This window comes from Crinia signifera, chromosome 2 (assembly GCF_055691185.1).
Source record: "Crinia signifera chromosome 2, ASM5569118v1, whole genome shotgun sequence".
NCBI classification, from domain to species: Eukaryota; Metazoa; Chordata; class Amphibia; order Anura; family Myobatrachidae; genus Crinia; species Crinia signifera.
The window spans coordinates 373,729,308-373,751,566 of NC_139218.1; the positions used below are offsets into that span (position 1 = coordinate 373,729,308).

A 22,259-nucleotide genomic window follows, 5' to 3' on the forward strand; every position below is an offset into this window, starting at 1 on the left:
GTCCATTGAGCCATTTAACAGTAAAATCGCGGTCAATCAGCCTTTTTAACATTGTTCCCTATGGGAAAATCGCGGTCATCGCGGTCATCGCGGGCATCGCGGCCATCCCGATTTACCCGCGATGACCGCGATGACCGCGATTTTTACCCCCGATGACCGCGATTTCAATCGCTGGCGCCCTTCTAGGTAAAGAGTACCAAAAAAATCAAATACACGTGATATCTACCATAACATTACATTATCGTACAGTTTTCTCAGCACAAAAGATGCGTATATGAGCTACAGTAGCACTCAAATGAGTCTGTGGGAAATATTTGAACGGACTGTGGGCCAGAAGCACTAAGCTTCAAAAGTGATAAAATGGAGAGTGATAAACAGCCAGCCAATGAGTTCCTGCCTACCATGTTACAAACTGTGTTTGAAAAATGTCAGGTATTAGCTGATTGGTTGGTTGTTTATCGTTCTCCATTTTGAAGCTTAGTGTATCTGGTCCTGTTTCTTCTACAGTATTTCTTCAATATTAATATGCTAGTCCTGAGGGCTGTAGCTGGTCATTGCGGGCTGCTTAGTTCTATCTATTTCTTCATTAAAGTTTAATAGCATTAAAAGGAAACTACAAGTAAATCACTACACAAAAGATGTGGCAATATATAACACTATAATAACATCTATACATTAACATTGAAATAGAAGGTGCATCATTTTCAAAACACATTGGTTGTGTGCCATAAAATGTCTTGATTTTTGTTGCAAATTGCTTATATGGTCCACAAAACAAGGTGTGAAGGCCCCCGTACATCACCAACGAATTGTGACAATGCCCCAATCCCCCGTGAGTGGGTTGGGGAATTAGCAATATTCCTCGACAATCGGTCTGGATCGGCAAATTGGTGGATTTAACATGTTTTATTTGACCAATTCGCTGGCAGATCACTGATGGCCACCTATTGGCTGATCCAACTGGAAGGTCAGCGGTGCCGGTCAGATTGGGGAAGCGGTTATGTATGGAGGCCTTACGTTTACTATACGCTCTTGGTGGATGACTCTGCAAAGGAAAAAGGCACCTACTGCACTGTAACATATATGGGTTATGTGCAAAATGATAAATACACGTTAGAATTACCACTTATTAAATAAAGTGTTTCCAGATTGAATTAATATACTTTATAGCTTGTGTTTTTTTTTGTGTTTTTTTTTTTAGATTCGTTTTGTCCTCTTTGGCAAAGTATGGGTAGAAAAGTGCAATGGGAGGGTAGAAATGTCTCTCATTTTGGGCCAGATGTACTAAGCTTAAATAGTGATAAAGTGGATAGTGATAAACCACCAGCCAATCAGCTCCTAACTACCGTGTCTCAAGCTGTGTTTGAAAAATGACAGGTACAGTAGGAGCTGATTGGCTGGTGATTTTTCACTCTCCACCTTATCAAGGCTTAGTACATCTCGCCCTGTATATGTGCCTGTCACCGCTGGTTTAGAACACCACAGCAGCTCAGATTTTCCCTATAATGCATTAATCTCTACCCCCCCCCCCCCCCAAACGTGTTCTATCACTGCTCCCCAAATATAGGTGCCTTAATGTAAGGATGCCACATCATACCCCCTGATCTGCTTCACTGTGGTAAGTGAGTAGGATCTGGGAGACCAAGCGTGCGAGGTCCACTGGCTGCTACCACCAATACCTCCTGCCATCAACATCCTATTTAGTAATACCTGAGATATCTGTGGCCAGAGGGGGCGTCACCATTTTTGTATCCATTTGAATGGTATGAAATGAACTACAGTAACTGTACTAATAATGTCAGGAGTATGACAGGTGCTTCTTAATCAATCAATCAATACAAAGTTTCCAATGTCCAGTATTATTCTCCACATTCTCCAACCAATCAGCTTCTCATTGCCGTGTTATAGGTACTGATTGGTTGATGCTTTATAAATCCCCCCCCCCCCCCATGGTCAGCCAATTTAGTAATTTTAGCCTAAATCAGCCAATCATTTTATACAATCCATGGTCCGCTGTAATTGTGAGGTCATCAGCCTGCAGGAAAGTAGCGCTTTGTAGATGAAACAGGCCATTGTAGTGTTGAAATAAGGATGTTATTATATTTTTATACCGTGTCGCCTTTTTTTATTAGCAAAACTTACTTGTAATTTCCTCTTTTTGCTGCCAAACTACTGTATTAACCAAACTGCAAAAAACGAAGTATCCGTACAGGTCTCCGTAAGACGTTTTCAATCTTTTGTGTAATTTCAGAATACATAGGAAATAGAACTCTTTCTATCAAGCACAGAATTAATTTCCCTGCACTAGATGCAATTACTGAAATAACAGCCTTTTCTGTGTAGCTTCAGTCCCAGCTGATCATAATGAGAGTCATTCTTATGTGCCGCGACGCGTCAGCTGCATTGTACCCCCTGGGATTGGCAATTCAGATTAGCTCTATGTACGACTTGTCTGGTGCAGCATAATTTAAAGTATGAATGTATTCACCGCGCTTCTCTAAGATCTCTGTGACTATCTCTTGAATACAATCGTCTGATTTCTGCTTGGCCTCCGCGAGGCTCTGTGCCGGGTATTCAATGTGCAAGAACATTTGGGGCTAATTATCCTACCTAGGTATTGTGTGTTGCCTTTACAATTGTTGTTTAAAAATTTCACCTACATGTGTTGTCCTGAACTATTTTTTAATAACATGTTACAAATAGCAGAAAAAAAAGTGATACATAGGGGGAAATGTATCAAGCCTTTTTACGTTATCTGTCTCCAAGATTTGATACATCCCCCCCATGGTAATCATCAATCAGGTTCTACAGGCTGATTGCTTACGATTGGTCATTATGCATCTGTGATAAAAGCTGTACAGTGCGTTGTCTAAAGGTGCCCATACACTAGTAAGATTTATCTTCAGATCTGGCTGGTTGGAACAAAAACCTGGTTATGGATGAGTGACAGTTTTCCAGCATTTCCAAGCAAATGGTCAACTGTCATTTGCTCTCATCCATAACCATGTTTTTGTTCCAATCAGACAGATCTGCAGATAAATCTGTGTGTGTATGGCCACCTTTAGACAGTGCGCTATATCTGGTCTGTTTTGCATCAAATCTGTCTTATTAAAGAAAATATTCCATTGACGCGTGTTTCTGTTTCTATGCTGTGTACTGCCCTGACGTAGTCCCAACCACTGATGTGTCTGTTGTTCTTGCTATATATTGTATGTCTGCGTTGTTTGGAAATGTCATTATTAAATATGATTGTTGTGATGTTTTGATGCAATGCAAGAACAAATGAATTCCAATGAAAGAAATACAGTAATGTGATAGGCTGGCATCCGCCACGCCGGCCCACTAAGAGTCATTTCATGTTGAAGATACTGAATAGAATATATTGGAAGCACTCTCATGGCCAGATCGGAATGTCCAGCACATTCTTAGGGCGGTATTCAATTGTTTTTCACTAGTATTTCAGCTCACTATGCCCGGGGGTGGGGAGCGGAAATGTGTGGATGTGTGGCTAAACATGACCAAAGGGAGTGTGATGTGTGCAAAACAAAAAATCAATTGAATATCACCCTACGTTCTCCCTTCACATTAGATGGGAGATCGGGTGCGATATAACAATTGAATACCACTTTTATTTTTTGTTTCTGAAATTAAAAAATATGTAGCTAAGTATATCGTTTTATTTTGATAAAATTGAAAACATACAAAAACTAATTTTGGATTCCCAAATTCATTAAGTATGCCGCTAGTTTATTAAGAGGATAGTGCAGTCGATATTGGAGATATTTCCTTCAGTTTCTTCATGATCACTTGCAAATGTTCCCCGTCACCCATAGGTTCGATGAGTGCTGTGATGCAAAATAAATTATTTGTTGCCATCTTCTGATGGTGGTAGCCATTGTAGCATACAGTCTACAACCGGTGTAGGCTTTTCTCTTTGGTTGCAGACATCCAGCATTACAAACCCCCACAAATGTAATTTTGCCACCGCTATTACAACATACAGGTACACCATCGATAATATGGCACCATCTGTTCAGGCAACGTGCCGGATTATCTGTTTTGCCTTATTATTGGTGGTATCTGCCCCTCCGCAGAGCGAACAATTCAGCGACACACCCACAGGAGGATCCGGGGGGGGGGGGGGGGGCTCTTCCTCTACTCTCTCCATCCCCTTAGCAACTTTGGCACCTTTAACCCTTTCAGGTCCATCGTCTAGTCAGACTCAACAGCCCTAGTGCTAGTAGCAGATCCAATGGTGAGCCACTTTAAAATAAGAACATCGTTCAACATTCAATGTAGACCATTTTTTTATTAAAAAAAATTACAATTAATTTAAACATTTAAACCAGACTGTTTGAATTGTCTCATCTGTATTCCATGTATGCACATTACATTATTATCCTAATCGGTTCTAATCTGGATCAATGAAAAGATCAAACCGGTGAACGGTTATAACTGCAAGTTTACAAATGACGGAACCAAATAGTGTGAAAATGACATCTGTTGGTCTATTTCACAGAAAGAGTTAAAATTTGTTGGTTATTTCAGCAAACCGCAGATCGTTAGAACAGCGTAATACAGATGTTACATTGACACTTTTCGATCCATTCTCCAGGTCATGTATTTGTGTCGATCAATTTTGACTCCTCTCAAATAGCTAATATTAGAGCACAGAAAAATACTGTTCTAGTAAGATAATTGGATAGGAAAAAGAAAATAACATTAGCTAATAGCTTTTATAGGGGCCCATTTGTTATTGCAATGGGATCTTGGTACGATTGTTAGCACCCAAAATTATACTGCTATATGCAATTACTGTATACCAGTATTATCGAACAATGGACCCTGTCTCTGGGATGCGAATGGCAGCAGGACTACTGCACAGGCACAGTTCTGCTGACCACGGGTGTGTGGAGGCCATTGTCAGGGAAGGATCCAGTGGAACCATTTACTGGGTAATTATACAGTTTGTAGCCCATAGGCTAGAGTAGGATAACGCCATCTTCAGATTATGTTAGCTGCAGAGGCCAATTTACAGAAGTGGCCGCACATGCACGAGCCGCTCGCTGCGCCCCGTTCCGTTGGAGCCCACCTCCCGTCACTTACCAGCCCCTCCCCCGTGCGAATACGTTACCTCTATACAGTCCTCCTTTATTTCTTTGAGAAAAAATGGATATTATCTATTAAATGAAATTCTGGTTGTAAAACCTACAAAAAACTAAATTGCTGATAACTGGAAATGTCATGACAAGAAAGTATAAAACAATAGAAACAGGAATATGGAGAAGTGAAATGGGATGCCAATAAAATATCTGGAATATTAAAAATCTGCATGGAACCGTATCCACAGAACTCTTCCTCTGCTTCCTCAGGCAAGGTCCAGATTTTGAGGTCAGTTTATTCCATTTGTAAAGCTAGAATCCAAGCTCACGGTGTGGGAGGATTAGACATATCCCGATCTATTCAGATGAGCGGATAGGAAAGCTCTGTTCAGCATATTGGAAAGCAACTGGATGGATTGAGCCCCATAGAGTGAGCTCACACCATGAGCAACCTTGTGGCTTCCGATAAATTGGGTGACATCATAATGGTGGGGATGGAGGATATGTAGACAACCACTTTAATGGCAGAAATGAACTAACGCGTAATAGCCAGCAATATGCAGGAACCCGGAACTATTGCTACTATATAGCTGGAAGAATGACAGCAGCAATTAGCTAATGCCCTAATATGGGTCAACCTAATGGCCATATCCCATTTGGAGATGCAGGGATTTTTTTTTTATTATTGTATGAGTTTCTGCAATCCAGTTCTTCATTACTTTCCAGCAAATGGGACAAAGGCCCTTATTCTGATTGAGTCGGACAACTTCATGTGCGGCCGGACAGCCGATGTTTGGTATTTGCGCATGTGCAGAGGCGTATCTGCGCATGTGCGAACGCGTCGTGCATCCGAACACGGAGTGAGTTCCGTGCAGAACCGTTCCAGCAGGGGGTGGAGAGGGGCGTGAAGGGCTGTGTAGAGCAGACCTCCAGTCTGGTGGCATGTGTATGGCAGACCTTCAGTATTTGGTGGACAGTGTATAGCAGACCATTAATCTATGGTAGCCAGTATATACTGTAGCACACCATTAGTCTCTGGTGGCCAGTGTAGAGCAGACCACTAGTCTCTGGTGGCCAGTGTAGAGCAGACCATTAATCTTTGTGGCCAGTGTATAGCAGACCATTAGTATCTGGTGGCTAGTGTATAGCAAATTATTAGTCTCTGGTGGCCAGCGTAGAGCAGACCATTGGTCTCTGGTGGCCATAATATAGCAGACCATTAGTCTCTAGTGGCCAGTATATAGCAGACCATTAGTCTCTGGTGGCTAGTGAATAGCAGACCACTAGTCTCTGGTGGCCAGTGTATAGCAGACCTCCAGTCTGGTGGCACGTGTATGGCAGACCTTCAGTCTTTGGTGGCCAGTGTATAGCAGACCATAAGTCTCTGGTGGCCAGTGAATGGCAGACCATTATCTCTGGTAGCCAGTGTAGAGCAGACCATAAGTCTCTGGTGGCCAGTGAATGGCAGACCATTATCTCTGGTAGCCAGTGTAGAGCAGACCATTAGTCTCTGGTAGCCAGTGTAGAGCAGACCATTAGTCTCTGGTAGCCAGTGTAGAGCAGACCATCAGTCTCTGGTAGCCAGTGTAGAGCAGACCATTAGTCTCTGGTAGCCAGTGTAGAGCAGATCATTAGTCTCTGGTAGCGAGTGTAGAGCAGACCATTAGTCTCTGGTAGCCAGTGTAGAGCAGACCATTAGTCTCTGGTAGCCAGTGTAGAGCAGACCACTAGTCTTTGGTAGCCAGTGTAGAGCAGACCACTAGTCTTTGGTAGCCAGTGTAGAGCAGACCATTAGTCTCTGGTAGCCAGTGTAGAGCAGACCATTAGTCTCTGGTGGCCAGTGTAGAGCAGACCATCAGTCTCTGGTGTCCAGTGTAGAGCAGACCAGTAGTCTCTGGTATCCAGTGTAGAGCAGTCCATAAGTCTCTGGTGGCCAGTGTAGAGCAGACCACTAGTCTCTGGTAACCAGTGTAGAGCAGACCACTAGTCTCTGGTAGCCAGTGCAAAGCAGACCGTCAGTCTCTGGTGGCCAGCGAATAGCAGACCATCAGTCTCTGGTGGCCAGTGTATAGCAGACCATCAGTCTCTGGTGGCCAGTAAATATCAGACCATCAGTCTCTGGTGTCCAGTGTATAGCAGACCATCAGTCTCTGGTGGCCAGAATAAAGCAGACATTACTGTTCAGTACAACCCTGCGATAGGGATTTTTTCCCCAACATTAGGCCACTCAGCTTATAGACAGAGCCGTGGTTACGCAGAACACATTCAATTGTTTGAGGCAACAGTCTCAAAATCAGTTTTACTGTCTCTATCCATGCTTTTGAATTTCGAGGAGTTCCCCCGGATACCCGCCAGGAGACCAGTAAATCCTCCTGGATCACTTCACTGGTGATGAAAATAAATAACAAAACAAATAAATAACAAGCGGCAACTCACAGAAACTAATCAGCTTAGAGAATGAGAGCACATTCTGTATCCTAGGGATCACTATGGGTCACACTTACTACTTGACTACATATTGTAGCATGATTTAAATGCCCTTTCGAAAGGTCTAGAGAACGTGCGTCTTTCCCTTGCTCGCAGCCTCTGATGTAAATTCACAGAACTGAAGCCATTCTTAGGCTCTCATCCAATTTCATGTCTATGGCCCAATTTTATTATAAGCACCGAGGCTGTAAAGGATCTATCAGCATGAAAACCCAGAAAGCAATCCTTACAAGGATACATGATAGACGGTGGCTGCAGGAACAATGTAGTCACATTTACCTAATCATTATTTCAGTTATGCTGGCAGGAGATTCTATTCCAATTGTAGGGATGCAGTTTGTGAACCAGTAATCTTGTCAGACCATGAAGGTCACAATGTTTCCTCATGAATCCCACATGTTTGTATTAAAAAGTACACTGTGAACTTGGCTCAGGTGCCGGGTGAAAGTTCTGCAAAGTAGCAAAGGCGATATAAAACAGAGTAATGCGCTATGGAAATAATCCCATTATCACTTATAAGCGTCAAGAGGTTTTGGCTGAGATATCTCATTCTTCCTTTCTCCAAAATGTATAAATAGTGGAAGATGCAAGCTCTAAGTGTGGGATCACTAATGGATGTCAGGATGAGATAAGGTGGTCTTCCAAGATCGTTCTCAGCTTGATATGGGCTGCCACAGCATTCTATATTCTGCGTGAAGCTTTGGAGTTGCTCGAAAAAAGACAGTGATTTTCTCCACTGTTCACTACATTTCCAACCTCATTTCTCTACATAATCCCTCCAGCCCACCTCGGTCGACCAATGATCGTTGCCTCTCCTCCACTGGCGTAACAATAAAATGTGCGCTCCCCCCACCGGAAATTTCCAAGCCTGCCTTACCCCGCTGCCGCCGGGTCTGTGGCCAGGACCCGCAGATCTACTTGTCTGCGGTCCCAGCGCTCCTTCTGGCTGGCTCCTGCTAATAAAATTGACCATCACAAAATGGCTGCCCCTAACAGCAGACCATTTTTGAGAATGCTAGAGGAGGCCACTGACTCCTCAAAAAGTGTCTGCTGTAAGGGGGCGGGCATTTTGTGTGGGCTATTTTTCATTAGCAGGAGCCAGGAGGAGCGCCAGGACCGCAGACAAGTAGATCTGCGGTTCCCGGCGGTGCAGCGCATCGATAGCCCTGCAGACCCCCAGCACCCACACTTACTCAGCGCCTCCCTGTGATCGCAGGGTCTGCAGAGCTATTGTTAGGCTACTGCTGCTCTTCTCTACCCTGGGCACTACATCCAATGTGAGCTCCCTCGCTTTATTAGACTCTCCCCGAAACTTGCAAATACGTGCAACATTGTTGTACTACTGTCAATTTGGATAAAACATTTCAGTGACATTTTTTTTTACTTATAAATATTGTTTATTTAACAACTTATACATAACATTGGTACTTATGTAGTAACTGGGCTGCCGATTTTGAAATCGGGTCCATCGCATCGCATCGCACCCGACCATATCGCATGCGATGCGATGCGATGCGATGCGATGGACCCGATTTTTCCATAGGATTCAATGTTAAAATGGACTGAGTCCATTTTAACATGGAATTCAATGGGAAAAAGGGGTCCTTTTCATACCCCTACTATCCAAGTGGGCATGGAGTTGGATATAAACCTGTGGCGAGCGTAGCGAGCCACCGAGCCCGAAGCGTGGCGAGCGTAGCGAGCCCCGCGAGGGGACGCAGAATACCGTCCCCTCGCGGGGCTCGCTTCGCTCGCCACGCTTCGGGCTCGGTGGCTCGCTACGCTCGCCACAGGTTTATATCCAACTCCATGCCCACTTGGATAGTAGGGGTATGAAAAGGACCCCTTTTTCCCACTGAATTCCATGTTAAAATGGACTCAGTCCATTTTAACATTGAATCCTATGGAAAAATCGGGTCATCGCATCGCATCGCATCTGATTGTATGCCTTAACTTAAGGCATACAATCAAAAAATCGGCAGCCCAGATACTACATAAGTACCATAACATTTTTATACATTTGAGTATATAGTATATATACAGTGTGTTTTAGGTGCAATTATTTACATACATACGTAGATAGCTATTGCAATTTCTATATATAAAATTAACTTGTACACGTGAGTTAACAATCTTCATTTTCAAAAATTCCTGCTCTGCCATAAATTTGCAAATGTTAATTTCTACACAAACAATAAAGAAGTTTTGCATCACAATCTGCTTATGCAATGTTTATTGTCTATAACTGTTAAACAAGTATTGTAAAGCCTTACTAAACACCTCCCAACCTGCAGGTGGCGACATTGTCAAAAGAAAATAAACAATTCCACTTAAGTTGGCCTCCATGATAATTAGCAAAGTAAAACTGACGAATACATTGACGAGATGTATTCGAGTAGTGCGAGCTGAGACACAATAAGCCCTACCTATGATCCACCCTGATCCCTCCCATGATGACCACTTTTAGGCAAAATTCAGCACATTTTGCTCGTACCATTGGGGTCTGCTAGTAGGAATGAATACAGGCTATCAATTCATGGTTCCGGTTGTTAGGTCAACAGTCTAGGTCAGTGGTAGCCAACTCCAGTCCTCGAGAGCTACCAACAGTAAACGTTTTCCAGGTCTCCTCACAGAATCACAAGTGAAGGGTTTAGCTCCACCTCTGGATCTTTTAAAATGTGTTAAGGTGGTCATACATCTACAAATCGATTGTCAGATTGGGCTGGTTGGAACAAAAACCTGGTAATATCTGAGTGACCTTTGTTGGCAGTTTTCCAGCATTTCAAAGCAAATGGTCAACTGTCATTTGCTCTCATCCATTACCAGGATTTTGTTCCAACCAGCCCAATCTGACAATAAATCTGTAGCTGTATGGCCAGCTTTAATCAGTAATGGGTGCACCTGTGAGGTGAGCTGGAAAACGTGAACTGTTGGTAGCTCTCAAGGACTGGAATTGACTACTTCTGGTCTAGGTCAATAGTTCAATTTCTATTGGTCAACAGATAAAAGGTTGACAGGTCAAAAGGCCAACATACACTGGGTCAACATTGACAAAGCTCGATACAAGCCGTAGGTCAACAAGGCCTACTGCTACTGTGTCAACCTTTTGCCCTTGTTTCTAGTGCATGGCAAACTTTTTCATTGTTGACAATTCATGGTCGATCTGTTGACTGACCTAGACACAGTCAAGCTAATAAACCACATGCATCAATTGACTGAAAACAGTCACAAAAATGTCCAGCATACGGGCGCAAAGACAAAATGGGCTCATTAATGTCCCCGGACTAAAAACACTGCACCATACATGGGCCAGACACGTTCTAAGCTTTGAAAAGTGATCAAATGGAAAGTGATAAATGAGCAACCAATCAACTCCTGTCATTTTTCAAACCCAGCCTGTAATATAGCAGTTAGGAGCTGATTGGCTGGTACTTTATCACTTTCCACTTGATCATTTATCAAGGCTTAGAACATTTCGTCCAATGTAGATCTTCGTTGATCCTAGTTATAGTGCCCAATATTATCCTTATTATACTGCATCTTCTCTTCATCACCTCACATGTCACCTAGAGGGAGGGGTATCACATTTTGGAGAGAGATAAAGCAGAGAGAGAGAGAGAGAAACTACCAACTAATCAGCCTCAATGCCATTTTACAGGCTTTGAAAAATGAGTTAGGAGCTGATTGGTTGGTACTTCATCTCTCTCCAATGTTTCATTCATCTCCCTCCTAATGTGATAAACAAGCCATCGTTCTGCAATCTGGATAATAAATAGAAATGGTTGTAAGACTGAGAGATGATATATATCATCCTGCTAATAAATAAACCACTGTACAACCAATTAGTACATTGCTTTAATGGAGCTGTTGCTCAGGAAGCCATACAGGTACGATCGATATATTAATGCACTTAGCTGTACTGATGTCACAATGTCCCAGATCTGTTACATTTACAGAAAAAGTCATCTTCAAATGTTCCAGACACAAAGCACCCAGTGCCCCAGGGCCAGATGTACCAAACAGACAATCAGCTCCTAACTGTCACATTACAGACTGTGTTTAAAAAAATCACAGTTGGGAGCTGATTGGCTGGCTGTTTATCCCTCTCCAATTTATCACTTTTTGAAGCTTGATCCATCTGGCCCTCAGTATAAAGGACAGATAAAGCTGATGAGGGCAGAGAATTAGTTCCAAGCACCCAGGACATGCTTTGTCCACATGTAGTTATGTATGTTCCCTGTCATAGGTCTTGGATAGTTAAGAAATGGCTCAGTACCTCTTAGCACTTATTAATATGGGTGTGCTTTAGCTTTTGCGTCACACTACGGGCAGGCAAGGCGAATGCAGCAGTATACTGTGGCCCTTATTCAGATCTGATCGCAGTGCAAATTTGTTCTCGAAATGGGCAAAACCTTGTAAACTGCAGGTGGGGCAGATGTAACATGTGCAGAGAGAGTTAGATTTGGGTGGGGTGTGTTCAACTAGAAATCTAAATTGCAGTGTAAAAATAATGCAGCCAGTACTTACCCTGCACAGAAACAAAATAACTCACACAAATCTAACTCTCTCTGCACATGTTACATCTGCCCCACCTGCAGTGCACATGGCTTTGCCCATTTTGAGAACACATTTGTACTGCGATCAGATCTGAATAAGCTCCTGTATGTATGCGAGTTTGTACAATTGTCGCTATGACTCCTTCCCCTGTGTACATCCATGTGGCATGCCTGGCCAACCCGTGGCTCTCCAGCTCCAGCTACAAATCCCAGCATGCCTAACCACAGTTTTAACATTCCCTAATAGCAAAACTGTGGCAAGGCATGCTGGGATTTGTAGTTTCCCAACAGCTGGAGAACGGTTGGCCAGTCCTGATCTACACAATGGCCCTTATTCTGATCGGTGCGGATATTCCCGCATTCTTACGGAGCGGTCCGCACGCCACGGTGTTTTGCCGCGTGCGGCCATCGTCCGTAGAAACGCCCACGTGTCCTCCGCATTCGGACGGACTCACTCTTTAAGAACAGGGCGTGTTTACGGACGACATACAAAGCATGCGTGTGCGGGAGAAACACTCCGATTCGGCACGGTATTACAGAGTATTACAGAGTATGCTCGGGAATACCGCATCCGAACGGGAGCCAAGCGGTGCTACCGCACGTAAGCGGAGTATTTACGCCAAACAACCCACTATGAAGTAACACATGTGTATTGCTAGTATTAATATTCTGTCATGTCCATTGTTAGCAGTTTGAAAGTGTCTGACAAGTACAGCATATGTGGGGGACTAGTAAGGTTTCCTTGAAGCAGCAATGGTTTCAATTAAAGCACTGACAAGCGGCCTATTAGTGAGTAATGAGTAAAGGAGTAGATTCTATTGGGTTCAGGTGTTAATGGTTGTAGTCATTAGGCGTACGTTCGCCTACCGCATGAACGAGTGGTGTCCGCAAAGCAATAGTACACTTGTGGACACCGCACATTTCTGCCCTTTTTGATCGCGTGCATTCGGAGTGGTTTCCGAATGTACGCCCCCCAACATAAGTGTACTCCCCCGTGTCCGCCCATGTTTCCGCCCCGTTTTGCCCACTTTGAAACTACGCCCATGTGTCATTCCGCATGACGCCCATAATACGCCCCTATTTCCCGAATGATAGCGGTGAACAGTTTTGGACGGGATTTGCCCGAACTGGTACCGAGTCAAGGCGTGGCACATGCGCGTAGCGTTCGCCACGCATGCGCAGACGCCGTAAAGACGCGATCCGTAAGTACGCGGTAAAGTCCGCGTCAATCAGAATAAGGGCCAATGTCTTCTGCATTTTGTATTTTTTGGTATACAAAATAACAGGACCGATCAACCAGTTGGGTGCCGAATGACTGGGCGGCAGTCGTGTCCAGGTGGTCAGTATACCAACGCCGAAATCATGACAGTCTGGATCCCAACCAATAGGGGCTATTCTCCCTTAAACCTGTGGCGAGTGCAGCAAGCTCGCAAGGGGCATTTTTGCACTCGCCTCCCTGTCAGAGTACCAGAAGCAGGAAATTCTGATGTCTGTACACTGACCATTGTCCAGTAATATCAAATCCAACCAATCAGCTTCAAGGTATCATTATATAGAATGTACTAGAAAAATAATAGGTAGAATCTGGTTAACAATAACTCCCTACACATACACCACCCACGTATTTATGTTCATCATGAACTGTCTGTACCTGTCTAAAGAGTTCATGTTGTACCCATGTAATCTTGGAAGTTCGATGCCTATGTGCAGGCGATAGAAATAAAAAAAATAATACAATTTTGGACTCATCCTCCAAAATTGGAACATTTGTATGATGTCGTTTAGCACATGCTTTTGGGGCGCTATAAGGATGGGTATGAAGGGAAGTCCAGTTTTCAGCTTGTTTTTGGCAGAGGGTCCCAAACAAATGCTACGGATTACTACAGTTGCCACCCAAAAGGAATACAGTAGTTAATCTTTGGACTGAAAACCAAAACTTGGGGTGACACATGTCTTGGCTTCCCCCCTCAGTGCTGTTTTTATTTAGTTTTGCCAAAAAAGAGCCCATATTTCCTTGTTTGAATGACCAGATAATGGATAAACCCATGGTACGGTAATTAAATGGAAATATATTATACCTTGAAAAGTGAACCCTCAGCACCGGCTTAATCAAGGGCTAGGAATGAAAAAAGGCAACGGACCTCTGGACAGACATTGCAGCTTTCGGTATATTGTGACTCAGAACTTAAGAGAACTTTATCTCCATGCAGCATGGCAGTGCAGCTAGCAATATTGTGTGTGCACATCTGTTCATGAAGAGTCTGGATCTCTATATGAAGTGCAATGATGCAGCGTCCTCAGCTTGTTCTCATGACAAGTACCCCGCTCCATCTGCGACCTTGATGTATAAGATGTCATTTAGAGCAAAAACTCACTTGCTACACTGCAGCAGTGTTGCGGCTCCCTCAAGCCAGGTGTCTCATTCCGCATAGAGTATTGAGGCTAGGGGTATAAGGACACATCTGTGTTGAGGTGCATACACACTGTACAATTTTTTGGACCAATTTCGTTGAAAGACAATTCCCTTGAACCCAGTGTCCTGGAGGAAAGATGTTAAGGAAAGATATTGACGACAGACGAAAGATCTAGCTACAGTTTATAGGCTCTTTTTGAAAGATATCCAAATTGAGCTGCATGCACAGTTGACGAACAATCTTGATGAACAACTGGCGGGTATGCGCATCATCATTCGTTGTCCATCGCATACACACTGAAAGATATTTTGACCAATTTCGTTGAGAATGACCGAAATGAACGAAATTGGTCAAAAAATTGTACAGTGTGTATGGATCTTTAGATGCTATGTGCACAGCACTGACAGAGTGCCTGCTCCCAAGCTTTCCCTCCCCATGAGACACTGCAGCCTAGGGGTGGAACAGTGACCTAAAAACGGGAATGTCCCACCAAACTCAGGATGGTTAATTAGTATTCATGCCACCCTGGCCTCACTAACATATTGCTCATTCCCTGATATACTCTGTGCTGCTGGAGACCCACTCGGCATACTGTAGCTCACTCTGAGCAGTGCCGTCACTAGGGGAGGCAGGCTACACCCTGATATCACTCTCCGTCCCAGTAACTGGAGCCAGGTGTTGCAGGGTGACTTTCTCCTGCAGAGGATGAGCCAACAGTGAATACACCAGTCTGCAGGGGCAGTCCAGGATCTCCAGGGATGTTGAGCATGGACCTGGAGTAATGCAATCAGTATTTCACGTGAGGATATGCCCCTATTCGGGAGGGGAGTATGTAGTGTACATCAGGTGTCACCAGACAAGGTGATACCACTGACTCGTGCTAGGTGTCTCGTCCTCATGCTGTATTTCGGCTAGGTAAACGAGAACACAGCCGTACATTTCATTTTCTAGAGGATGCCTGAGAAATGAGTAGTCTTCCAAGCTTGCCCACTAAATAATTCTCAGCACTCAGAGAGTTGTGGCAGCCATTTTGTTGAACAGGAAGATTATAGTACATTGCAAAGGAAGCCATTTTGTAGACTGAGGTAATGTTTAATAGTACAAATGGTGTTCAAAGTTGAAACAAAGGAAAACAAATTAATAAATACCTAATTATTTAAAATTATTATTTAGTGTTTATTAAATGCGTTACAAATTTGAAATAATAAATTAAATCAGTCTAGTGAGGATTATAGAGCAAACATATTTGCTGCAGTAGAGCTAATCAAGTTTGGTCGAGGTAATAGAATGCAGCCTAACTTTTATGAAGTAGTAACATTACTAAAGTGCTCACCCTATCAGTGATTTTCTAGTGACTTGCTGCACAGCAATAGAATAAGTACTGGCTCAGCTCACAAAATGGCTGCCACTGCTCTATGCGGATGACCAGTGAGGTCTAAAGAGGCGTCTCCATCTTCCATGCAGCAGCATTCATGTTCCCAAGTAAAATAGTTTTTCTCGTACTGCTCTTGAAAATAACACTAAACGTAGTGAAATGCATTGGAACATATAGAATACATTGAACGTGATACAGGCGAGATAATAAAGAAGTAAAAATCCGTAAGGTAAAATATATTTTTTTCTTTTACAATAAAATTAGAACTAAAACACTACAATCCCTAAAGCCTTCATGGAGGGCAAGAAGTAGTGGTTCGAAGGCACATCATATTACAATACCCACTTATAGTTACAATGTGAAGATAAAATAAAAATATAGTCAACATACATGTAAAATGATTGCTAATGCAAAAGAAGATGCACTTAACCCATTCAACTAATATCCCACCAAGGTCCTTAAGTGGACAACACGTTGGTGGGCTTCGTACCGGCGGTCAATGCATGTCCTCCATTGAGTACCAAATTTCTAAAGCCACTGGTCACTTGTGGACATGAGAAAAGTATATTTATTTAATGTACCCATTAGGTTGCTCCAAGTGCTAAGCAAATACTTCAGAGGAAGTCTCAAGTTACGTAGTGGACAATTCATGGGAGTCCTTAAACCACCAAAGCCTACAAAGAACTGCAACCTTGTATTAGCTTCTGATCTCCATATCCGTATCAGATACAGTCATTGTTTTCTCATTTGTCACCATGGATACCATGAAGATACAGCTGTCTACTGACATCATCAGAGATAGACAACATAGTTCTCTGGAACTAATCCGGTCTTGCCTTCGTAGGTTGCCTTCAGCCAGCCTGGTTCCACTGATCTGTACACTAGGTTAAAAAAGAATGGATTTAATATGAATTTATGCAACTATCGTTGTAGCCACAGGAGACCTCATACTGTGCAAGTGTAAATATTTTGCCATCATACATCAATTGGGCATATACGGTCAATGTTCCATTTAAAATGTATGTGAACTAAATCCTGAATGCTACATGGAAAATCTGATGTTCAGTACAACTCTGAACAATGGATTTTTTGCAAAGCTGTAATGTGAGCAACTAGTGACTAAATTTGGGCATAGACTACTACGATTTCTCGCAGCAGTGTATGCCCAGCTGATCACCTGCGAGCCTCCCGCGACCTTCCCAGGTGGCAGGGTCCCATGTGATCCATCAGTCTTTTACTTGTGACGGATCGCTTGTGACAACTATTCTCTGCCCGGCTCTCCCCCGGGAGGGAGGTCCGCGGTAAGACCTGCATGCCAGTCCGACCTTCAACTCAGGTTTGCTGTGCACGGGACCGCGCATTGGGGTCATCATACTGATCTGCTTTGGGCAGATTTCTCAGCCTGTGCCAAATCAATTTAATGTACGGAGGCCTTAAGACTACTGTATGTTTTAAGCATTGGAGGGAGATAAAGTGTATGAAGATAAACTACCAGCCAATCAGCTCACACTGCAACTGTCCTTTTTTGAAACACAGTCTGCAACAAGTTAGGAGCTGATTGGTTGCTATTTGATCTGCGTCCACTTTATCTCTCTCCAAAGCTTAGTACATAGACCAACAAGCCCCTTAGTTTAGGGCTGTAGGTGTTTTGAACAATCCCGATATAACTGACAGACAGGCTTCTGTGGTCAATCTAGGTGTGGGCCGATACGACTGCTGATGGTAGAGGCAAAGCAGAGAGCATGGGGATTCAGGCAGGGGCTCAAATCTTGACCACACAGCAGCAGTCTCTGATACGATTTTCAAACAGCTGTGGCCAACACAGGTGGTATGAGGGATGGGACAGAGATGATGTAGTAATAACATAAGTGGTGGGGAAAAGATTTCCATAATAAATATACGCCGCCAAGCACCCCCAATCCCCCGCCGCCCATGCAAACCCCCCCCCCCCACATGCGCTGTGCATGTGGGGGTGCCGGGGGCTGCGGTGCTATAGTTACACCCCACACCCCCCCCCCCAATCCCCTGCAGCCTTACCTATCGCGCTGGTCCCGGCGGCTCCATTCTTCTTCTGCTGAGGACCACCACAAAATGGCCGCCCCCATGCAGCAGACAGTTTCAGAGAACTGTGTGCTATATGGGGGCGGCCATTTTGTGGTGGTCCTCAGCAGAAGAACGGAGCCGCCGAGACCAGCGAGATAGGTAAGTCTGCGGGGGATTGGGGGGGGGGTGTAACTGTAGCACCGCAGTACCCACATGCACAGCGCCCCCCCCCCCCCCCCCACAGTGGCGGGGGCTGCGGTGCTATAGTTACGCCGCTGTTTGTGCATAATATAACCAGTAGGAGACAGAAATGAGCTTTCTAAGCATACATTCTCCCACCTCATGGAAGACACCTGTCTCTTCCGCCTGGCAGCTGCTCTCTGGTCCAATGTGGTGACTGAACACTCAGATCCACACAAAATACTACATGCTGGCCACTGGTCTAGTAAAATTGTATTATATATACTATTGGTCATGATTCTAGCCACTGGCTGGGCTAAAGAGGAGCGGCCATGTAACTGGAAACCCCTGTTTGTTTGACGATGATATGCCTGAAGCATTATAATGTATACACCCAATTTTTCTATACGTTATATTGGAGTTATATTTGCAAAATGTAACCACAAAGCTGGTGACAAATAAAACCATAGTAAAATGTTCACATATGCGTCAAATTAGGGATGGAGACTTACCATTACTAAATATCGCCCCCTGGGGAAACGAGAGCTCATGGCTATGTTCTGCTTTACAAGAATACATCGCTTTGGCTTGCCTAAAAAAAAAAAGACAAAAAGAGAAAAATAAGAAAAACCAGAGGTCATCAGCACAATAATAACATTCCTAACATGAATAAAAAACAAAATAATGCCCATTTCTTTCTCTGCCCTTCACTAGAAGAGTCTCATTTGAAAACATATCTGTTCTGACCGTAAATCACTTGGAGACATCATTGAGTTTTATGTCGATGATTAAATTAAAGAGAATTTCCTAGAGTTGCTAAACTGTAATTACAGTACAGCTCTGGAATCACCCAATGTTCTAGACCAGGGGCTCTCAAACTATTGTGCTCTGGGTAGGGATGGCCATCGACCATTGATGATTTAAAATCATCGATGGTTTATGGCGTATAGTTTTGCCATTGATGGGGGAGAGCCAGATGGTTTCCCTTCATCGATGTCAAGCATAAACAAATATTTTTTTTCCTTTTTTCCCCAAGGTGCCAGGACACGGAGCATAGCCCGGCCCCCAACAACCATGAGACCCCGCCCACAGGCCAATCAGTCAATGACAATGGATGATATTTTGCATATTATGCCACTATCAATGGCCAGGTGCACTATTGCCGATTCAATGCAGCCGCTGAATGGAGAATCCGTTTTTGGCTGCTAAATTGTCGAATTTGTGCCGTTTTCGTGGCTGCGCGGCCGTTCTCGACGATACACGGGCTAGCTGACAGTCAGATAGAATGAATGTATATGGATTTCAAATAAATAAATATACAAAACAACCACAGAGGCGTATGAGTACCACACTCCCAGTTTAAGACAGTAGCCCCCCAATGTTGGGAAGTACAGTACAGTATGTACTGCATCAATTTAAACCACCAATGCCAAAAAATGTAAATGTCACAGCATTTGATTATTTGGGATCCGGTCATATTGTCTACAGCATTTAGGTCTACAAGCATTAGGTCTACACCACTAGGTCGACCTGCATTTAAGTAGACATGCATTTAGGTCGACATGACTGAAGGTCGACATGACTGAAGGTCGACAGGGTCATTAGGTCGACTTTTATAAGGTCGACGGGGTCATTAGGTCTACATGGGGAAGGTCGAAAGGCAAAAGGTAGACATGGGGTCATTTCACTGTTTTATGAGTCGACATGTGCCGACAGGCAATATTTCATGCCCTACCATCCACTAGGGCAGGGCTGGGCAATTGCGGCCCTCCAGATGTTGAGGAACTACACATCCCAGGATGCTTTGCATTAGTTTTGCTATGTGGCCATGCTGAAACTGATGCAAGGCATGCTGGGATGTGTAGTTCCACAACATCTGGAGGGCCGCAATTGCCCAGCCCTGCACTAGGGCGTGGTGGGAGAATAAAATAGTGTGCCAAGCGTAGTGAGGCACCGTGCCCGAAGCATAGCGAGTGCAGCGAGCCATGCGAGGGGACGCGGTGCTATGTTGACTGTGTCGGCGCTTAAAAAAAAAAAAAAAAAAAAAAACATGTCGACTTTTTCACTGTGGACCAAATGACCCTGTCGACCTTATACCTGTAGACCTAATGACCATGTCGACCTCACACCTGTCGAACTAACACATGTCGACCTAATGGCCCTGTCGACCTAATGACCCTGTCGACCTAACCCATGTCGACCTTCAGTCAGGTCGACCTAAATGCAAGTCGACCTAATGGTGTAGACCTAATGCTTGTAGACCTAAATGCAGTCTGACGAATGATCCCATTCCGATTATTTGCAACCACATTTAGCGCAGATAGAGTTTGGCGGTGGAACAGGTCACTCCACAAAGGTGGAGACCTGCAATCTCATATTTCTCCTTTTCCCATTTTACTTTTGCCCTTCAGTGTGATTCCAGTTCATATATATATATATATTATTTGAGTAATTCTTCGCCCATCCATCCTGCGGTGAGGTCGGACTAGCCATAGGCATAATGACTAAACTAATCTCCAAAACAGTTTAGATGATTTTGCACATGTTTAAATTCCTACTTACAATTTAATGAACTGTTTACTTATGATACATACTGCAATGAAATCATTTAACATTGGCTGTATACTGCCCCCTACTGATCATTTACTGTAATGCAGTATCATTTTGCTCTATTTATTGGTTTGGGAGAAAATGCATTTCCTGCAACAATATTTGCCCATGGCCAGATAATCTGGATGGTTATGGCTCCCAGAGGCGCCATGTTTACATGGTAATGTAAAAACATAAAAAAATAAGGGGGGGGGGGGGGTTTGGGGATGTATCAAGACTTGGAGATAGATAAAGATTTGTGGTCGAATGTAATAAAGTCTGAGTTTGGCGGCCGTGTGTGAAAACCATGCCTTGTCAATGATTGCCCCGTTATAATCAATGTCCAGTCAGCAACCCTCAAATAAAGCTGTTAACAGTCATTTAACTAAGTGAGGGGCAGATGTAGTAAGTCTGGTGAAGTGATAAAGTGGTCGGTGAAGTGATAAAGTGGTTGGTGATAATGCACCAGCCAATCAGCTCCTTTCAAGTTACAGACAGTGTTTGAAAAATGACCGTTGGTTGCTGATTGGCTGTTGTGTTGTCACCTTCTACTTTCTAAGGCTTAATAAATCTACCACAGTCTTTATAAATGACAGTTAGGTGCTGATTGGCTCCTTTGGGCAACTTCTCCACTTTATCTCACTCCAAAGCTTGAAACATCTCTCGCTTAACATTAAAGTCTGCCCACTGCCTAGTCTCGATGGAAGCATAAAGATGCTGTAGAACTACAAATGTCAGCCGGCTGATCTGAGTCAGGCCATCTCTGTTTCAGATATTAGATAAGACCTGAGGAAGAGGTGTATAAATAAATAGAATACAACATTAAAAATTGAATGACTTCTTCGCTCCCACGTTAATCCTTCCTCTAAGCCTAAAGGTGAACAGAAATTGCCCCAGAGGATATTTTTAATTATGAAAGAAAACAAATATTAATTATTTCTGGAACTTTCACCCTACTTGGACATATTTCCCATGACTTGTTGGCTTATTGTGGTCAGACACATATAAGATTTTGTTTTCCTCGTGAGTGTGGTTTCCTGTCACTAAATCATTGTCCACGCATCTTATTAACTGTTTCTGCTCACTGGTTCCACCAGCTGCAACGATATCATGGACTGGAATACACAGGACTGTGCTGCTTATACAACGGCGGGACAACGTATGGGAGGAGGCACCGAGATATGCAGCCCAGGGTATAAAGCGGTTACCCGCCCCAACTGCACCCATCTCTAAGAGTGGGCAAGAAGTATTAAGCCTGGTGAATGGTAACATAGTGATAAAGAGGTAGATTCAGTCCTGTTAGTTAGGGTCCAAATTCATCCCCGATGTTCAGGATTTGCACATGCGCTTGGGCGAATATGTGCCGGCGCAAACCCTGGGAGCGGTTGGCTTCGGCAAGTTTCACACTTGCGGGCCTGTTCGCCCCAGCAGGGGAGGGGGATGTAGCAGGGGATCGCCCAGCATTTTATGGGCATCCTGCTTGGGGTGGGCGGCTGATGTCACATGATGTCAG

General features: G+C 43.8%; 1 protein-coding gene across 1 annotated transcript in view; it reads right to left on the minus strand.

Moving 5' to 3' along the window:
- Nucleotides 1-12,207: 12,207 nt before the first annotated feature.
- ARHGAP42 (Rho GTPase activating protein 42) overlaps nucleotides 12,208-22,259 on the minus strand; it is a 285,026-nt gene continuing 274,974 nt past the window's right edge. The window contains exons 24-25 of the mRNA XM_083170082.1: nucleotides 18,670-18,749; nucleotides 12,208-16,815 (exon numbers count right to left, since the gene is read on the minus strand). Of these exons, the coding sequence (XP_083026208.1) occupies nucleotides 16,727-16,815; nucleotides 18,670-18,749 (169 nt within the window). The 3' untranslated portion in view covers nucleotides 12,208-16,726. The remainder of the gene's footprint in view (nucleotides 16,816-18,669; nucleotides 18,750-22,259) is intronic.